This window comes from Calonectris borealis, chromosome 7 (genome assembly GCF_964195595.1).
Source record: "Calonectris borealis chromosome 7, bCalBor7.hap1.2, whole genome shotgun sequence".
In the NCBI taxonomy this organism is placed as follows: Eukaryota; Metazoa; Chordata; class Aves; order Procellariiformes; family Procellariidae; genus Calonectris; species Calonectris borealis.
The window spans coordinates 16,664,810-16,681,166 of NC_134318.1; the positions used below are offsets into that span (position 1 = coordinate 16,664,810).

General features: G+C 40.1%; 1 protein-coding gene across 1 annotated transcript in view; it reads left to right on the forward strand.

Moving 5' to 3' along the window:
• ZCCHC24 (zinc finger CCHC-type containing 24) overlaps window positions 1–12,495 on the forward strand; it is a 116,123-nt gene extending 103,628 nt beyond the window's left edge. Inside the window, exon 4 of the mRNA XM_075154376.1 lies at window positions 8,848–12,495. Coding sequence (XP_075010477.1) covers window positions 8,848–8,961 — 114 coding nt within the window. The 3' untranslated portion in view covers window positions 8,962–12,495. The remainder of the gene's footprint in view (window positions 1–8,847) is intronic.
• Window positions 12,496–16,357: the final 3,862 nt, after the last annotated feature.

Below are 16,357 nucleotides of genomic sequence, written 5' to 3' on the forward strand. Positions count from 1 at the left end.
ACAAGAGAAAGAGAGAAATTACAAGACCACTGATTTATAACACAAGTTCATAAATATTTACCTTGTTCTTCTAAATTCTTTCCATCATTTATGTTACTTTTGAAAGGGTCACACGAAATCACTCAAGAGGTATCCCATCCACACTATACAAGAGGCATTATAGACTTGGGAATATGTATATTTTGTAGTAAAGAAGGTTTGCAAGGAGTCCCTTGGGCAGAGTTGCCCCTTGCGGCAGGGCTAGAGGAGTCTAATCGGCAAAGTAGTGCTAAAGTCAAAGATATACTGTGGAAGGGTTGCAGTCTACAGTGCTTCTGTAAGCTGTGCTTGCCTTGGCACCATATACATGGTGTTTTCCAGGCAATAATCACAGCATGTGCAATGCAGGTTTCCACAGCTGACCCCCATCACTATGTTTCCACGTCGTTCCGTAAGGACACCGTAATTTAGGATGTGGAAGAGCTTTGCTCGTATCTATCCATGTGTTCATGTCCCACCACTAGGTATTGCAGCTATTTGAGATCTTCAAGACAAGAGCACATTTCAAGCAGGCTTCCAGATACAAATAACTTGCAGCCAGTCATTAGCACTCTTTCCCAAAATTTGAACTTACAACTTCGAGTTGAAAGATTTTAAATCCTGTGTCTCTGCCTCATCTCTGTCAGCTTCTATTTCTCAGTGTTACTATCGTCATTCTTTCTATTCTTTTTCATTCTCCAGAGGTGCCCTGTGCTGCTTCCAATTAAACATATCAGCAACAGCCAGACAGTAAAGAAAACAGCATCAGTTCATGCACAGAGCCAGCAGCAAAGGAGAGCTAACTTAGGCTGCATGAGGTCAGCGCTGCTTCTTGACAGAGCCTAGTGTTTGCTAACCCGTACATGGTTTTTGTCCAAGCATCCAGCTCCAACACCAGCCTCACTCTAAACATTTATCAACATTTATCTGCATGGTGTTATTCCACACCTTTTTGGAAGATGTGCTCTACCCAGTCACCAGTACTCTTACACTAATGACTATATTTTGTAAAAGCACAGTGAAAGATACTTAATAAAAAGTCCAATATTTCTCGTTTGAGAGTTAAAGCACAAAAAAATCTTATTGTGCACATAAGATTGTTTTAGTATTTTTTTTTAATTAGCACTGCTACACCACCTTAACATTTTCTGCATATATTTCCTATTCATTCTTTAGATTTTGATTACTTTGTTGGCACCTACCATAGGAGAGTCCTCATCCATGTTTGAGTTCCCATGCGCTTCTAGAAGTTTTTAGCAATCGCTTTTTTCCCCTCTCAGTGCATTAGTGGATGTCCTTAGCTAATTATATGCTCCTATTGCCTTTGTTATATGGGATCAGAGTATTTTCACTCTCATCTGAATCTTCCATTAGACAGTTTTTCCAACTTAAACAATTCATCTAAGAAAAGATGCTGCCTCTCCCTAGAAGCCATGTTTCTCTTGTGCCATTTTAACTCCATTCAAGAAAAAGAAATCAGTACTGCTTTGTAGTGTCTATTCTTTCACTGCAAAGTGACCACACTATGTGATATGACCATAGTACAATTAATCCGTAAGTGGATTTTTTTTTTTTTTTAATTTAACAAAACTCAGATGAACTGGCCAGACAGAAGTTCGACCTCCATTCAAGGTCAGACACTATTTACCTCTAGTGAAATAAATTATTTCTACTTCAAAAAAATTTTGTCAGTATTTCTTCTCTGCATGTTTTGGAAATTCATTATCTGCTTTTCTTACTTCTTGCCCTACCGTTTGGTAAACATATCATTGGAGCCTAACAGATAAAAAAATGATCTTGAACATCATTAAAAAAATTAATGGTCATTTTATCAGCAGATGCAAATCACTTTTGGTTCCTCAACATTAACTAGCCTTATGTCAAGCTACAAGAGCCTTCAAAACTACAAAAATTACTTAACTGCAATCAACTCAGACCATGTCTAAAAGCAGTCAGGTGCCACATTTCCTCGGTGAGGGCATATTATAAAAGTCTCCATTCACAATAGCGTATACACAATGAAAACTCACACCAGATCACATCAAACTCCCCTATTCCACATCTGATTCTGGGCAGTAGAGGACATTTACAGGAAGGTGTGGATATAGGACAAGATACAGCAACCACCTCCGAGGATACTTTTCTATCCTCTGGTATTGCCAAGTAATTATCTCTGCATTCCCCCGATTTCTCACCAAATAGATCAACCTCTGTAGAGTCTATTCAATAGCTGAAATATAACCACATGGGCCACCAAGCTTTGCTACATCATCCCGAATATTGGAGATTAGGATGATTTTGTTAATTTAAGAGAAAAAAATTAAATCCTTATATTCAGGATTGCTTGACATTCATTGCAGTGAATTAGGAGCTTATTCTCAATTCCCAGGCTCGCCCTTTTCTCCAGTCCTCATCTCCATCTCTCTTTCATCTTCCCCAGTTACTTTCCTCAACCTATGGACTTTTCAGTCCTGGAGGGCTTGTCCACATTGTCTCACAAGGGATGGTTCATGCCTGAGTACTCCCATGTAACTGGCTCAAGCAATAGTATCAGAGTACTGAAGATAATAATCTCCACTCTGGATAGCGCTGGGGTAGCCATTCCAGCACATATGCTGGGTCTGTGAATGGCTTGTACAACTGTGCTCAAATCTTGATTTCCTATGCATACCTTTCGTTAGTGGGTCCCCGGAGAGGAGAGCAGCCACACTTCCCTGCCACCTGCTCTTTGTTCCTGGAGGCTCGTTTCACTCCAGGAAACGATCCTGTGCCAATTCCCCACAAGCAATGTCTCAGTTCAGCCCTGCACTCTTACTCTACATATCCTATCTGTGAGAATGAGCTTTTAATCTCTCTGGGGCAGGAAAAGTCTTCTCAGCAATTTTACAGCTGTGTGTATACTTCAGAGTGCTCTATAAATACAGCTCTAAATTTCTGCATTTAAGAGAGATGGTAGAGCATGTATTACAAGAAGTAACACAAGAGCCTGATAGCAGGGCTGCTGCCATCCATTCCCCAACTCACCCACAGAGTGGGGAATCAGGTGGCTCTCGCACCTGAGCTGCAAAACTGCTCCTTGTCCCAAGGAAGCTCTGCAGGCATTTTTGTTCTCGTGACTCAGTTGTGCCACTGTGTTCCTCCTTTTGCATTTCCACCACAGCCCTCAAGCAGTAAAACTCCCTGTGGGAGTGCTTACAGGAATTCACAGGACATGGGGAAAAAATTGGAGGCCAGTTGAGCTCAAGCTCTATTGAGGAATACGGGACCAAAGAACTACCCTGACAAAGCTGCTCTACGGCTATTCCAAAAGCCATTTCCTGGGTAGTTACTTTAGCTACTCTAAACATAAATAGAAGTCTCAGATAGGACTTAAACCTACCTCTTATTCTTCCAAGGAATTTGGATCTTGTAATTTTTTATGCTCCTTCCTACCCTGCTCCAGCAATGGAGACAGTCCTTGTAGCCATTCGCCAGCATTCTTGGCACCGTAACAGCCCAGATGCCAAGCTTTGAATTCTCATTTTCTTCCCCTGCCCGCTATTGCGGCAACATCTGCGCCTGTGGTTCCTTCCTGGCTGGCCTCTTATCAAGGCTTCTTCTCTGGCTTTGTGGCTAACTCCGGTGCTGTTTGTGATGACAGCTGTTGCACTGGTGCAGAACCAGCCATCTGGTGACCGACTTGTCCTCTTGGACACTATTTTCTTCCAGCTGTCAGGAATTTACTGTTGGACTGGAAATAATTTGGTATGTAAATACATTCTTCATGACATCCAAGCTATTACTTTCATGGGCAATGCAGTGGTTCCATCACAATTCCCATACCTGGGTGCATACACAGCCACCTCTCCTCTCATTATGGGGAGGGATGGGTCTGATCACTCAAGCCCAATGAACTTTTCAACAGTGTCGTAGTTTAACCCCAGCCAGCAACTAAGCACCACCCAGTCGCTCGCTCACTTCCCCCCGGTGGGAGGGGGAGAAAGTCGGAAGGGTACAAGTGAGAAAGCTCGTGGGTTGAGATAAAGACAGTTTAATAGGTAAAGCAGAAGCTGCACACGCAAGCAAAGCAAAACAAGGAATTCATTCACTGCTTCCCATCGGCAGGCAGGTGTTCAGCCATGCCCAGGAAAGCAGGGCTCCGTCATGCGTAACGGTTACTTGGGAAGACAAACGCCATCGCTCCAAACGTCCCCCCCTTCCTCCTTCTTCCCCCAGCTTTATATGCTGAGCATGACGTCATATGGTATGGGATACCCCTTTGGTCAGTTGGGGTCAGCTGTCCCAGCCGTGTCCCCTCCCAACTTCTTGTGCACCCCCAGCCTCCTCGCTGGTGGGGTGGGGTGAGGAGCAGAAAAGGCCTTGACCCTGTGTAAGCACTGCTCAGCAGGAACTAAGACATCCCTGTGTTATCAACACTGTTTTCAGCACAAATCCAAAACACAGCCCCGTACTAGCTACTATGATGAAAATTAACTCTACCCCAGCCAAAACCAGCACAAACAGTTTCAGGCCTGCAAGTATGATCTTTTGACTCATTAGATTTAATAAACCCTCCCCAGCATGCCCATACTTGTGTGCTCCAGCAGCGGGAATACAGATCACCCCAGACTGCTGCTTCTCTGAACTCTAAAAAGATTTTCGCCATTTAGCTCATGCTGTTATCATTCATTCCTAGCTGGCCTGTCCCAGAGGCATGCTACTGACAGAAGCTGCTTGCTCTCTCCGAGCATCATGCCTTCTTACCACTGCCTCTCGGATCCTCAGCGACAACTGAGGGCCTCGTTAATGTCCCTGTACCCCCAGGCAGACAGAAAAGCAGAGGGTCTGCTGCTCAAGAATGCACGTTGCATTTCATCCTTTTTTCCCAGTGCATAATTTTTTATTGGACTAAAAATTTACAAATTCATGATAGCACGTGTGTCTTGAGGGAAGCATAGCTAGCTATGGCTCCTTAAGACTGTTAACCTAACAATTATCCTGCCAGCTACAGTTGCAGAATCCATTTCTATTCACATACCTAATCTGTCATTTAATCATCTCATTTGCTCCATTAAGACTTGAGGTAATGAGTCCAGAAAATTATTTGTAAGTGTTTTCTTACATTTGAATTTTGATGGATCCTTTATCCATCAGTGGTGCAATCAAATTGTTCCATTCTACAGCAAAAAAAATTTCAATCTTCTAAATGCAAACATAAGCAGCCACATTATTCCATTCTGCTTCTTAGTGGAAGCAATTTTCCTCAAGGATGTCCTAGTGACATTTTCTCTGACACCTAACAGTTCATAAGGGTGAGCTTTTTGTTTTGAGGGGTTTGGGTTTTTAACTGACTTGTGCGGACTGCAAAGTTCAGTCAGTTCATGTAGACTAGGACAGCAATAGTTCACAATCAAAAGTTAATTTGCAGGACAGGAATTGCTATATAAACTTAAATTTATTTCGGCTCTATTCCCCTGAGGCAACAGCTTTAGTCACTACCACCAAATGCTTTCCTGGTGGAGCTGCACAAGATTATTTCCACCCGGCAACTACCAGGAGAAAATTAAAGAAAGACACACAAAAATGAATAATGTAAGAGTGCCCATCCCGGTAGCTCTTACTGAAAATATGGACTGCCAAATCCTGATGCTTGCATTTAAAAAAAGACAATGAAAATTGAAGTATTATAGTTAAACTCTCCATTTAATGGAAAAAAGCATACCTTTCCTAGAGAAACATAGCAGGATTTTCTGTTGTTTTACAAGCTCCATTTCACCTCTTTCTAAGGAAAGGAATTATTTTTTCAGCCAAGTAGCCTTTCCCCTTCTCCACACCCTTTCCAAACGCATGGCTGAGTTTTCGTGCTACCAGCCTCTCAGCAGCAGCACAGAACTCTTGCAGCCTCCTTAGGTATTTGGATCTTCTGCATAATTCAGGCAATCCCCAAAACTAATACACAGTGTGCAGCAGCCCAGCCCTGCCGCACCTCCTTGTGCTGGCATCTTCTCCTTCCCCTCTGCTTCCACCATGCCAAAGCTGGTGAGAATTGCCCAAGGTCATCCTGTGCCAAGGAAGTCCAACTTGATGGACACACAGCTCTTTGGCTGTGTAACGTCCTACCCTTTTAGGATGGTATAAGAAAGGTTGCAAGGGTGTAAGGTTATTACTTTAAAGTCCTCCACAATTAGTAACAGACAAATAGCAGCAAGACAAGAAGAGTTGCTTCTCAGGGTGTTTGAAGAGGGTTTTTTGCCTTACAAGAAACCCATGAAGAGAAAACAGCAAATGGAGATAAGCTGGGACTTCATTTTATGCAAAAGTTGGATTGAAGTGTTTTTGGGACACAAACCACGCAAGCACACTACCAGTCTCAAAGCCTCAGCCCTCCACCACCTCACCAGAAACGTGGCCCAGGCTCTGCTCAGCTCCGCTTCTTCCAGCTGGCCCCTGGCAACCTGCTTTCCTGCGTTTGTAACCCCTCTCTCCCCAGCCTCTGTGTCGTAACACGCTGGTAACAATAACATTTCTGAAATCGAAATGCTTTGCAGGCCAAAAAGCTGAGCTCAATCAACACAGGGGGAAAGCAAACCACAGAGAGCTATTGTTTCTGAAAACCATCCAAAAACTCTTGGCGCTTCAAGGCATTCCCAATGTCCTTTGCACTATTTCCAGGAAAAATGATTCCCAAGGCCTTGCATATTAAAAAAAAATCTGGCTTATATCAATAAACATGATAACTGCTGTATTTTTTCTCTTTAATCAGAGCACAGCTAGCATGTAGAAGCAATCAGAGCTGAGTCAAATAGCCTGTTTTAAGTCTAGCATTTCAAAACTCTCAAATTCTCCGTTGAGGAGCATAAATTAACTCCTGGGACTCCTGAACCTGAGCATCATCTTTGACTACATTTATGTAATGTGAATTCTTGAAGAAAATTTGTGGGCGATTTTGGTGGAATAAGTGGTAGAAAAGGCAGAAGGGCAGTCTTTCAGACCAAATAAACTTATTCAACTTGTCTGTGTTGTGGCAGAAGCACTGCCTGCACCAGTGGTTGGGTTGCAAGCCTAGAAACAGGATTGCTGGTTCTGATCTCAAATCCTAACCTACTGACTTCCAACAAGTCGTTCAAAGCTCAGTGGGGTTGCAGGGGGAGGTTAAAGGATTTAGAGGAGATGCGGGGTCCATCTACTTTCCGTATCCCCTACTTGATAAAGAAAATCCAATTTGCAATTAAATAGTAAATTAAGTTAAACTCAGAGACTTATAATATGTGGCCCAGGACAGACAAAACTTCAGGCAATATCATGGGTAAGAACATTGAATCAGTAACGAACCATTGACAATCACCACTGAATTACTCCCATATACGTTTTTACTAGCTGTGCAATATAATGAGAGTGTTGCACTTATAATCCAATACAACCAAGCAAGAATTTGCAGACATCCCTTGTTCAGGATAATAGAATATATTATGTCTCATTTTAGCTATTCAGAGAGCTGAGAAGCCCTTCCATTCTCTGGATTATGAGCTGTTCTTGCAGTGTTACATAGCCAAAAAAAAAAAAACCACCACGATTGGAATGTCTCTGTTCTTCCTATCCACAGGGTCTCAGGTGGGAGGCTTTGGAATGAAGAATTTATAAATGAAAACTTAGATGATCAGGTGTACTTTAAGGTTTTACAGCTAAAGGAAAGTCTTTAGAATTTAGGAAAGGTGTGAAAAGATAAATGACCATAATTTTGTAATTTATATTTATCCACCCCCTGCTCCAAGAATCATATTTTGAAGAGATAAGGAAAAGTCTAGTATCACTGTGAGAACAGTGAGAAGCTTACAGCTTGTTCTCAGATTTCGCATCACATGCTGTCTCTACCACAGTCCGACAACCTCATGGGAAGGCACTGTGCAATGAAATAGTCTTTCAGGTACATTACACAAAAATAGAGAAATTATGGGTTAGGGAATTTTGTTTGTTTTTTCAAATAAATGGTGCACTTTATGATGTTCTACCTCACATTTCTATCACCTCTATACCTATTACATTTTCCAAACACTTAACCTTACTGCAATATTTAACATGGATATTTTATTTTCAGAATGATTATGAAACCCTTTACATGTCATGGAAAATTAAAGAACAAAGATCTACTAAAAAACAAAGCAGTTGAATTCCCTTGTTTAGCCAAATATACCTCCAACCCTGTGATTTCACAAATAATATTAAAAATACATAGTCAATTTATTACTCAAGTTCAGGGCAAAGGATTGTGTTGTGAGGTTAGGGGGTTTTGTTTGGGTTTTTTGGGGGGGGCTGTTGTGGTTTTTTAATTCATAGCTTCGCAGCTGCTCTACTTCAAAAATTTCAGCCTCAGAAGTATGGGACTGAGTATTGGGAAAACCTCATTTAGCTATGGAATATCTGTGCATGGGTAAGACAGTTTTCTTGTCGTAGCAGCTAATCCTAACATTGGTAACCCCTGCTGGCATTGCTGGGTAATGGGATTCCCATGCTTGAGGTGTTAATGCCTTTGGGACATCTCAGTTACTGGAACCAAGAGAATAAACTCTTCTGTGTTACTGCTTTTATAAGCATAGTCCCCAATTCAGTCTTTTAGTAATTTGTCTACAACAAAGTTAGCACCGCCTTTATGAAGAAGAATGACGTTAAGTTGTGAGGCCACTCTGAACCAATGCAGAGCTGAAGAGCTTCATCCCTTCAGGAAAGAAATAAGTACCTTTATAATTACTAGGAGAAAGCTCAGTTAAGCACAAAAGTAGATTTCACATGCATAATAAAGAGTAACAGTGACAAAACCTTGGATCTAATCTGATTTCCTTCCCTTCACGGCAGAGACCCCTGGAAAAGCCGGACGGCCTGGATGTTTCGGATCAGAGCAAAGAACATCCCCAGCATCTGTGTGAGAAGTGCAAAGTTTTGGGCTACTACTGCCGCCGTGTGCAATAAACCTTCAAGTGGCCTCCTCCCGTCCCCATCATCCTTAAAGATCCTCTGGCAGCATGCGATCAACAGCAACACAACAAATCAAGATAAAAGCTAAAATAATTGCCAATATTGCCTATCTAATAATATGCCTTACCATTAATAGAATGTAACATTTCTCCTGTGCATGTGCACGCATGCAATGGGTATTTACAAGACTATGATTTGTATACATACATATATATGTAAATTTATATATATATGTACACACACATATATAAAGCGTTACTGATAGTGTTCACAACAGAACCACAGTTGCAGGTTCTGCTGATTGTTTACACGGACCCTATATCATGGCCAGGTGAAATGAAGTACTATTCAATAGGCAAGGTATAATATTCACAAGGAATATATGTTCTATGTATGGCTTTTGCAGAGGTTAAATAACTGTGGGGCCACTAATTGCAAGCACTCTCCCACAACATGAACGTTATTCCTATTATATGACAAGACAAAGGAAGATGAAACAAGCCACAGCATAAAAGAAGGAAAATTATTGTTTTCCCAGTTTTAGAAAGTCTGAGAATTTTGTGCTGCTGCTTTCTTGGACTTTCTCTATTTGTTACCATCGCTTGGGCAGGGCTTAGGCAAAATCATTTTTGCAGGATGTGGCAAAAAAAAGTGAATAATTGTTTGAGGGTGTGGGTTGGGTAGAAAGGGAATGCCATAATGGGACCCAGAGCATCAGGAAGGATTCCAAGAGGTTTTTAGAGGAGACAAAATTGGCTTGCTTGTGCAACTAACAGATCCTTCTCTTGTCATATAATCCCGCTGAAATGGTCCCTGTATGTGTATGGGCTGTTCATTAGGCAACAAGCACACTAAATTTACTGTGAATAAGGGGGGGATAAGAATACTTAAAACTGCCCCCAAAACCCTTAATTGAAAGATTAGCCAAACTTACTATTTATAATAGTTTTAAAGCCACTTTCTGGAAATATTTTTATGTCCTGTTTTCTACTGTAAAAATTTGTTATAATATAAAACTTGCTAGCCATAAGGGTGTTACGAGGCATGGAGAATACTCTATATAACCTTCCCTCTTTATGTCTTCCTGAAACACCTACATACCCTGAGGAGAAATGTAGGAGTTATATTTTGTTGTCCCATTTCAGGTAGAACTTTGTGCAGGGGCATCCTGCTGCAAAGAAGTATCTCATCAGGGATTGGGAAATACCATGAACTGAAAGTACCTCGAGACAGTATCCTGTTTGTATGTCTACATAAGAGTACATTGGCAAAAGGACACAACAGGCAATTCACTTGCATTATTCACTTAAAAAAAATTACAGGGATAATGTTTGTTTGGTGGGGTTTTTTTTAATCAACAACTTCTATTTTTACGAAGTTTCCTTTAGAGAGATTGATTTGTGTGAATGATACTTAGTGGAAATACTTTCAATCCTAAATAACTTGATGTGAATTAAATTTGTTTTGAGGATTAATTCCATAAAGCTAAGACAGAGGGGTTTTTATGCCAAATTGTAGCAGGATGTTACCAGTATGTACAGTCAAGCTCTTGTAAAGCAAATTGAAAACTTACAGTGAGCATTCGTATAGGAAATGTGAAGCTCTTTACAAATTTGCTTTAGGGTGAAACTTTTGCCATTTCCCTGCTTTGCTATAAGCAGGGCAAAATTGTTTCTGCTTATTCTGGTGGTAGTGTCATGTACATATCTCGCCAACTTCATTATTTGTGGGTAGCCCAATTGATCTAGCCTACTGGTCGGAGCAATGGATAAACATTGGGACTCCTGGCTTCTGACCACAGCTCTTCCGTTAGCTCCCTGATTTTGGGCAAGTCACAAGATCTTTCTGGACCTCAGTTTCCCCAACTGCAAAATGGGGGTAATAATACTTTAGTATACCTACCTCACAGGAGAGTTGTGAGGCTTACTTAATATCTATAAGTGTTTTGACATCAGTGAATGAAAAGTGCTATGTAATGCTAAAATACTATTAACTAAATTAATCACTTCAAAACTAGTTTTGGCCAGTTGGCAATTCCATCAACTAAAATAACTGAAAATAATATTATTGAAAGTTAACACTAATAACAGTTCAGTTACCTCAGTGAAGATATGCAGTTTTAGCATTTTGAGATGGAAATACATTCTTTTGCACAGACTCAAAAATTACCTTAGAGACAAATTGTCTAATCAAAGATACTAATCTGACCATAAAAAATAAGAATAAGAACATACACAGGCAAATCTGGGGGTGGATTTTCAAAGCTTGACCTCTAGTTTTAATCTCGATAGTTTGTTTCAAGGAGGAGTAATTTTCAAAGAGCTGCATACTAAACCAGATCTATCTTTTCCTCTTGAGCACTCAATAGTACATGAACAACAACAAAAAAATCACCTTGATGCTTCACATCCAGCTAAAGGACATGTAGAGAAACCCCCTTAGATTAAGATAAAGGAAAGTGTTATTTTATTTTCTCCCTGAAACTAAGATGTTGCTATCAACCATTTTCTTCTGTGTTGAAATAATTTCCATCTTATGATAACCACTAGATCAGTAAAATAGCACATCCCTTGATACAGCTACATCAATATACAGCACACCACCAGGTTCTGAACAAAGACCAACTAAAAGATTCCATTATATGCAATTGTTGCTATTTTCATGACAGTGCCCTGTTAAAAATTGTTTATCCAGATTCAACACTGCATGGCAATGCCTTTAGCTTATGGATTTTTAGGTTGTACTTTAAAATAAGGTTCCTAAAAATACACATGATCGACTTTAAAACAATTAATGTCTGTAAGTGTAGAATAATAATTCTTAAAAGCATACTTACAAGAGTTCAATATTTATTTCATTGATATTTTCCTAGGTGGCAGACATATAAGTATTTAAGTAATATTTAGCATATCTGAAATAACGAGGAGAACAGATTTTCCCCTGCACTTATGTAGGGGAAAAGCAGATAAAGAATAAAATGCGCAGGAAAGCAAGAAATGACACTGCGGTAGTTTGTACTGCCTAACTCGTAGACCACAAACCCGTCCCGGTGCGGGATGCGGATGCGATCAGGCCCTGGGCACCCCAGGGCTGGAAGCAGCCTGCTTGCCTTGCCATCCCTGCCAAAAGCGGGGTGGGGAGGGAGAGTGACTGGGGGTCCCTGGGGAGCGGCCGCAACCCTCCCTCCCCTGCAGCCGTGGGGCTGCACTCCGGCTTCTGCCCAGCTGTGTGAGGACATCCCCTTGTTTTCTGTCCTCGCTGCACAGGGCTGAAACCTCATCTCCTGATGAGCTGGTGCCTGGGGAAGGCGGCAGCGCCAAGCTCACGCAAGGGGAGCGTTCCCCTGTCCCTCCCTGCAGGTCTGCTCGTAGGATTGTAGCATTCGGCCCTGGGCATTTGGTCCACGCTCGTCTGTACAGAGTTTGTGCGTTGCTGGAAAAACACATCTGCATTAAGTAAGGTACAATAGCTTATGACCATTGGCTTTTAGTTAATGGCGCAGAAGGGAAATGTCTTAATTTTTATTTCAAAAAAAGAAAAAAACCCCATTGATTACAAAATTTAAGTTTCTTCTCTCTCCCGCCTCCCCCACTCCCCCAAGTTAATTCACCTATGGACCTCACTAACTCTTTCCAAATTGGAAAAACCTTAAAAATTCAGATTTTTGACTGGAAAGAGGATGAGTTGATTTACCTCTTAGATTTTTCTGAATGCTTTCTGATGTTCTCTTTAATCAGCTCTGCATTTAGAACATCAGCTAGTAATCCTTGAAGGCATTTTTAGACAGTCTTACCAGAAGCGACGCAAGCATCAGTAAAAAGAGTTTTAAATCAATACAGGCCTCCCTAAATTGAGTGTTCTTTAGGGGTGTACCTGAGAGAAATTTGGCTCTGCGCATTGATTTGGCAAACTGGATTTTTAACCTCAGATGCTTGCTGTTGCCTGCCTACCAAACCATCCAGCACACACTTTTTCCCCCCCCGCCTCTTTTCCCCCTTTTTGGAGATTTTTAAACTTTCATTTATTTCTTAAAAAAAACTAAACACAATTTGTTTCCTCAGTCGGTCAGAACATTTCACACGGAATTTGTCCTTGGCATTGGCACTGCTCTGGAGAAAAGTATCAGTGATTTGAAATGCGTGGTGTGGGTTTTTAGCTGCTTTAACTTGATACGGCTCAAATGAAGTTGTTACAAATACTTCATTGAATGGCGATGAAGAAAAATACCTGTAGTTTAAAGGATGGCCCCATTTTAGCCAGTTTCTACTGCTGCTACCACGGACATAAAATGATGCCACACAAGCAAAGTTTGAGGCCTTTTTGTCTCAAAGTTGCTTTTTAATTTCAGATAAATACACAAGAGTATATATTATTTCTGAAAATAGGTGTATTTTGAAGTTCCCCATTATATGGGACTTAGTTTGTAAACTAAAAATGTGAAGTTACGTATGTCTGAGAGAAGCCTTATACCAAGAAGTATTCTCTACATTTTACCTTTTTCTGTAACGTGAAATTTAGATTATACATGGGTTGCATACCTGTGGCACTCTAGCAGTTATTCCAAAAATAAAACTACTTAAAACATTAAAGTTAAGAGCTTTTGGAAATGTCAGACTTCATAGATTAGTTCTTTTTGTCCTGCAGTCACGTAGAATATTTTTTTCCTAGTACGGCTCCTAGGAGTTGTCCACTGAACAGTATAAAATAAATCATCAACATGTGTTTTTCAAGTTAAGTGAATTGACATACATTTTCCACTTGCCTTTGCCAACATAGTTTAAAATGTGATGGAACTATCCCCATACAAAAATCATTCTTTAAGATATCACTCCACTCCCGCTTGGGCTTCGACCCGTATCTCCTTCCTACCTGCAAAACCACTGCTGTCCATTCAGTTTGCTATATTGCTGAAGTGCTCAGAGGGCTGTTTGAGATCTTAGATATCGGGATGATGGTTTGTGTTTCTAGGATGAATTTCAAAGGGACAATCGTGTGCAGTTACTAGCTATAGATGATTGATATAAATGTTTACCCCTGTATGAAGTATTTTACAGTTTTACTTGCAGATGTGTATTTATCTTGAGTTATACTTGACATAGAGTTTCTTTCAATTTTTTTTTAATACTATGTGTGTATTTTGGAAACCTTTTTAGATGTTAAAATTTTTGAATGGTTACAAATATTTCTTGTAATACTGAATTGTTATCTTATCTGGAAACTCTTTGCAGTAACTTTTTTGTATATATTTGAGGGCCTTTTTAAAAAAGTATTGTTTGTTTTCTGGGGAAAAGTTTTTACAATTTGGAAGCTTTCAGAAGGGCCTTCCTCTCAGCTAGGATACTAACAGAGGTAAGAGTTTTCTTAAGTATTTTGCAGAACTAAGGACGTATCCTCAAGAAAATATTTATGGAAGTAATTTACTTTTTTTTTTTTTTTACAATGCTTTTGTCTGTATAAAGTATGCAACAGAACTACATTAAGAAGGAAATATTGTCTACATAAAATATTATATGAAAGTTGGTACATAATTCTGACAAAAAACCTTGCAATTCTTTAAGCCATATTGTTTTTGTTATCCTTGGATGAAAATATCAGTATTAAGTAACCAATATATTATTCAAGTGCTTAGACTTATATGAAAATGCTTATACAGTTTATTTATGTGTATTTGGGGAAGGATTGCTAGAAAAAGCTATCACTAGACATATAGCAAGTGAGGAGCAAATAATAGTTTACTGTCACTTTATGGCCTTGTGAGAGACACAGAAGATACTGAAAGCACCGTCGAGACTCGGCTTTCAGAAACTCCGAAGCACAAGCGTTGGGTTTCAAATGGTGGTTCTTTCCTTTCCCATAACCAGGGGGAAAGAGAGTTGGTTGGGACACTGTTTGACAACTTGACTTTCACAACTCTTTGCAGACTGTGAGCTCAGCTATGCAGTATCGGCTACAGCAATAATATCAATTAAAGGATGTAAGAGAAAAGGATTGAAGTAGATTATTGTAGGGGTTTATGTTTATTTTAATTAGAACTCATAGCAATATAGAATATGCATGTGCACGTATTTGAAGCATTTTTACACTTTACATTTCATGTAGTTTGATTATATTATGAAGGATTGGGTTTTTAGTTTGATATTTTACCATGCTAAAAAGGGAGGTCTGCCCAACCCTGTACTGGATTCTTGTTTCCTTTAAAAGGTTATTTAGTACAGCACTCACTGCGTTGTGTACTAGTGCTAAAACTAACACTGTATCTTATGAATTCCTTCAGCTTTAAAAAAATTAACCTAATTATTATTACATTTCTTTAGCTGTACCCACTGACCTTGTCAGATTCAGTTGGTGATTTGTATAATTTCTTTCTCTGTAACTGTTAATAAACTTGTACAGCTAAAACAAACAAACAAAACCTATGGACAAAGGCCTCAGAGGTACCAGTTCTGCTTCAGCAATCAAGATGACAGCTTGCTCATTTGGTGACTGTGTTGCTAAAGAGACTGTAAAACCTCTGTTGTGGATTGTCCATAAAATGGCATTCCGACATGTGCCTTATTTGCTGGATAGTATACAGCTTTCCTCTAGTATTCTAGCATTTTAATGCTGTATTAAAGTATTGCAAAAAAAACCAGCAAGAGAGTGGTATGGTTTTCTTGAACGTTCCTTCCTTTGAAGTTTTACTACCAGCTGCGTTGGGTTCCCCGTTATGGACTGGCCAGCTGCAGCCTGGTGTTTGCGGCGCAAACCTGTCCCAGCATAACCATGACCCAGCCCATGTGAAGAGTTCTCCACTGCAGCCAAGTCCCTAAGCCGCAACGAGCCTGGTCGCATCCTGGGTGAGAAAGCTTCACCCAAAGTCTCCTCTGCTGGTGGAACAACTTGCGTTAACGGTGCCAGCTCTTCGTTTTTAACAGCCTGGTATTGTCTAACATTCTTCTGAAGGAAAAACCTCCTATAATCAGACAAAGTACACTTCTATCCTTAATAGTTAGATAGGAAAGCTTAGGTGCCAGAAAGTTGCTATAATGAAAAATAACAGCCATCATTTTCAATGTCATTAAGCTATATCACTTCAAATTTAGAGATTGGATCTTACTGATTCTTTGCAAACACTAGGAGCTGGCAAGAACTAGACCTACTAAATGCTTGTTGCTTATTAGCAATGCTCTTGTCACATCCCCAATCAAAGTTCAACGGCAAGCAATTTTTCTATTGAGACTGTCAATACTGTGCTGAATGAAAGTTAAAATAAGGATGTCATGAAATAAAGTTTGGACTTTAGGTATCCTGCCTCTAACATGAGAGATGCCCTTCATTTCAAACAAACAGAAAATTTTCAATAGACGCATCAGCACGCAGTTCTTCTATGCCTGAACAAATATGGTGCATA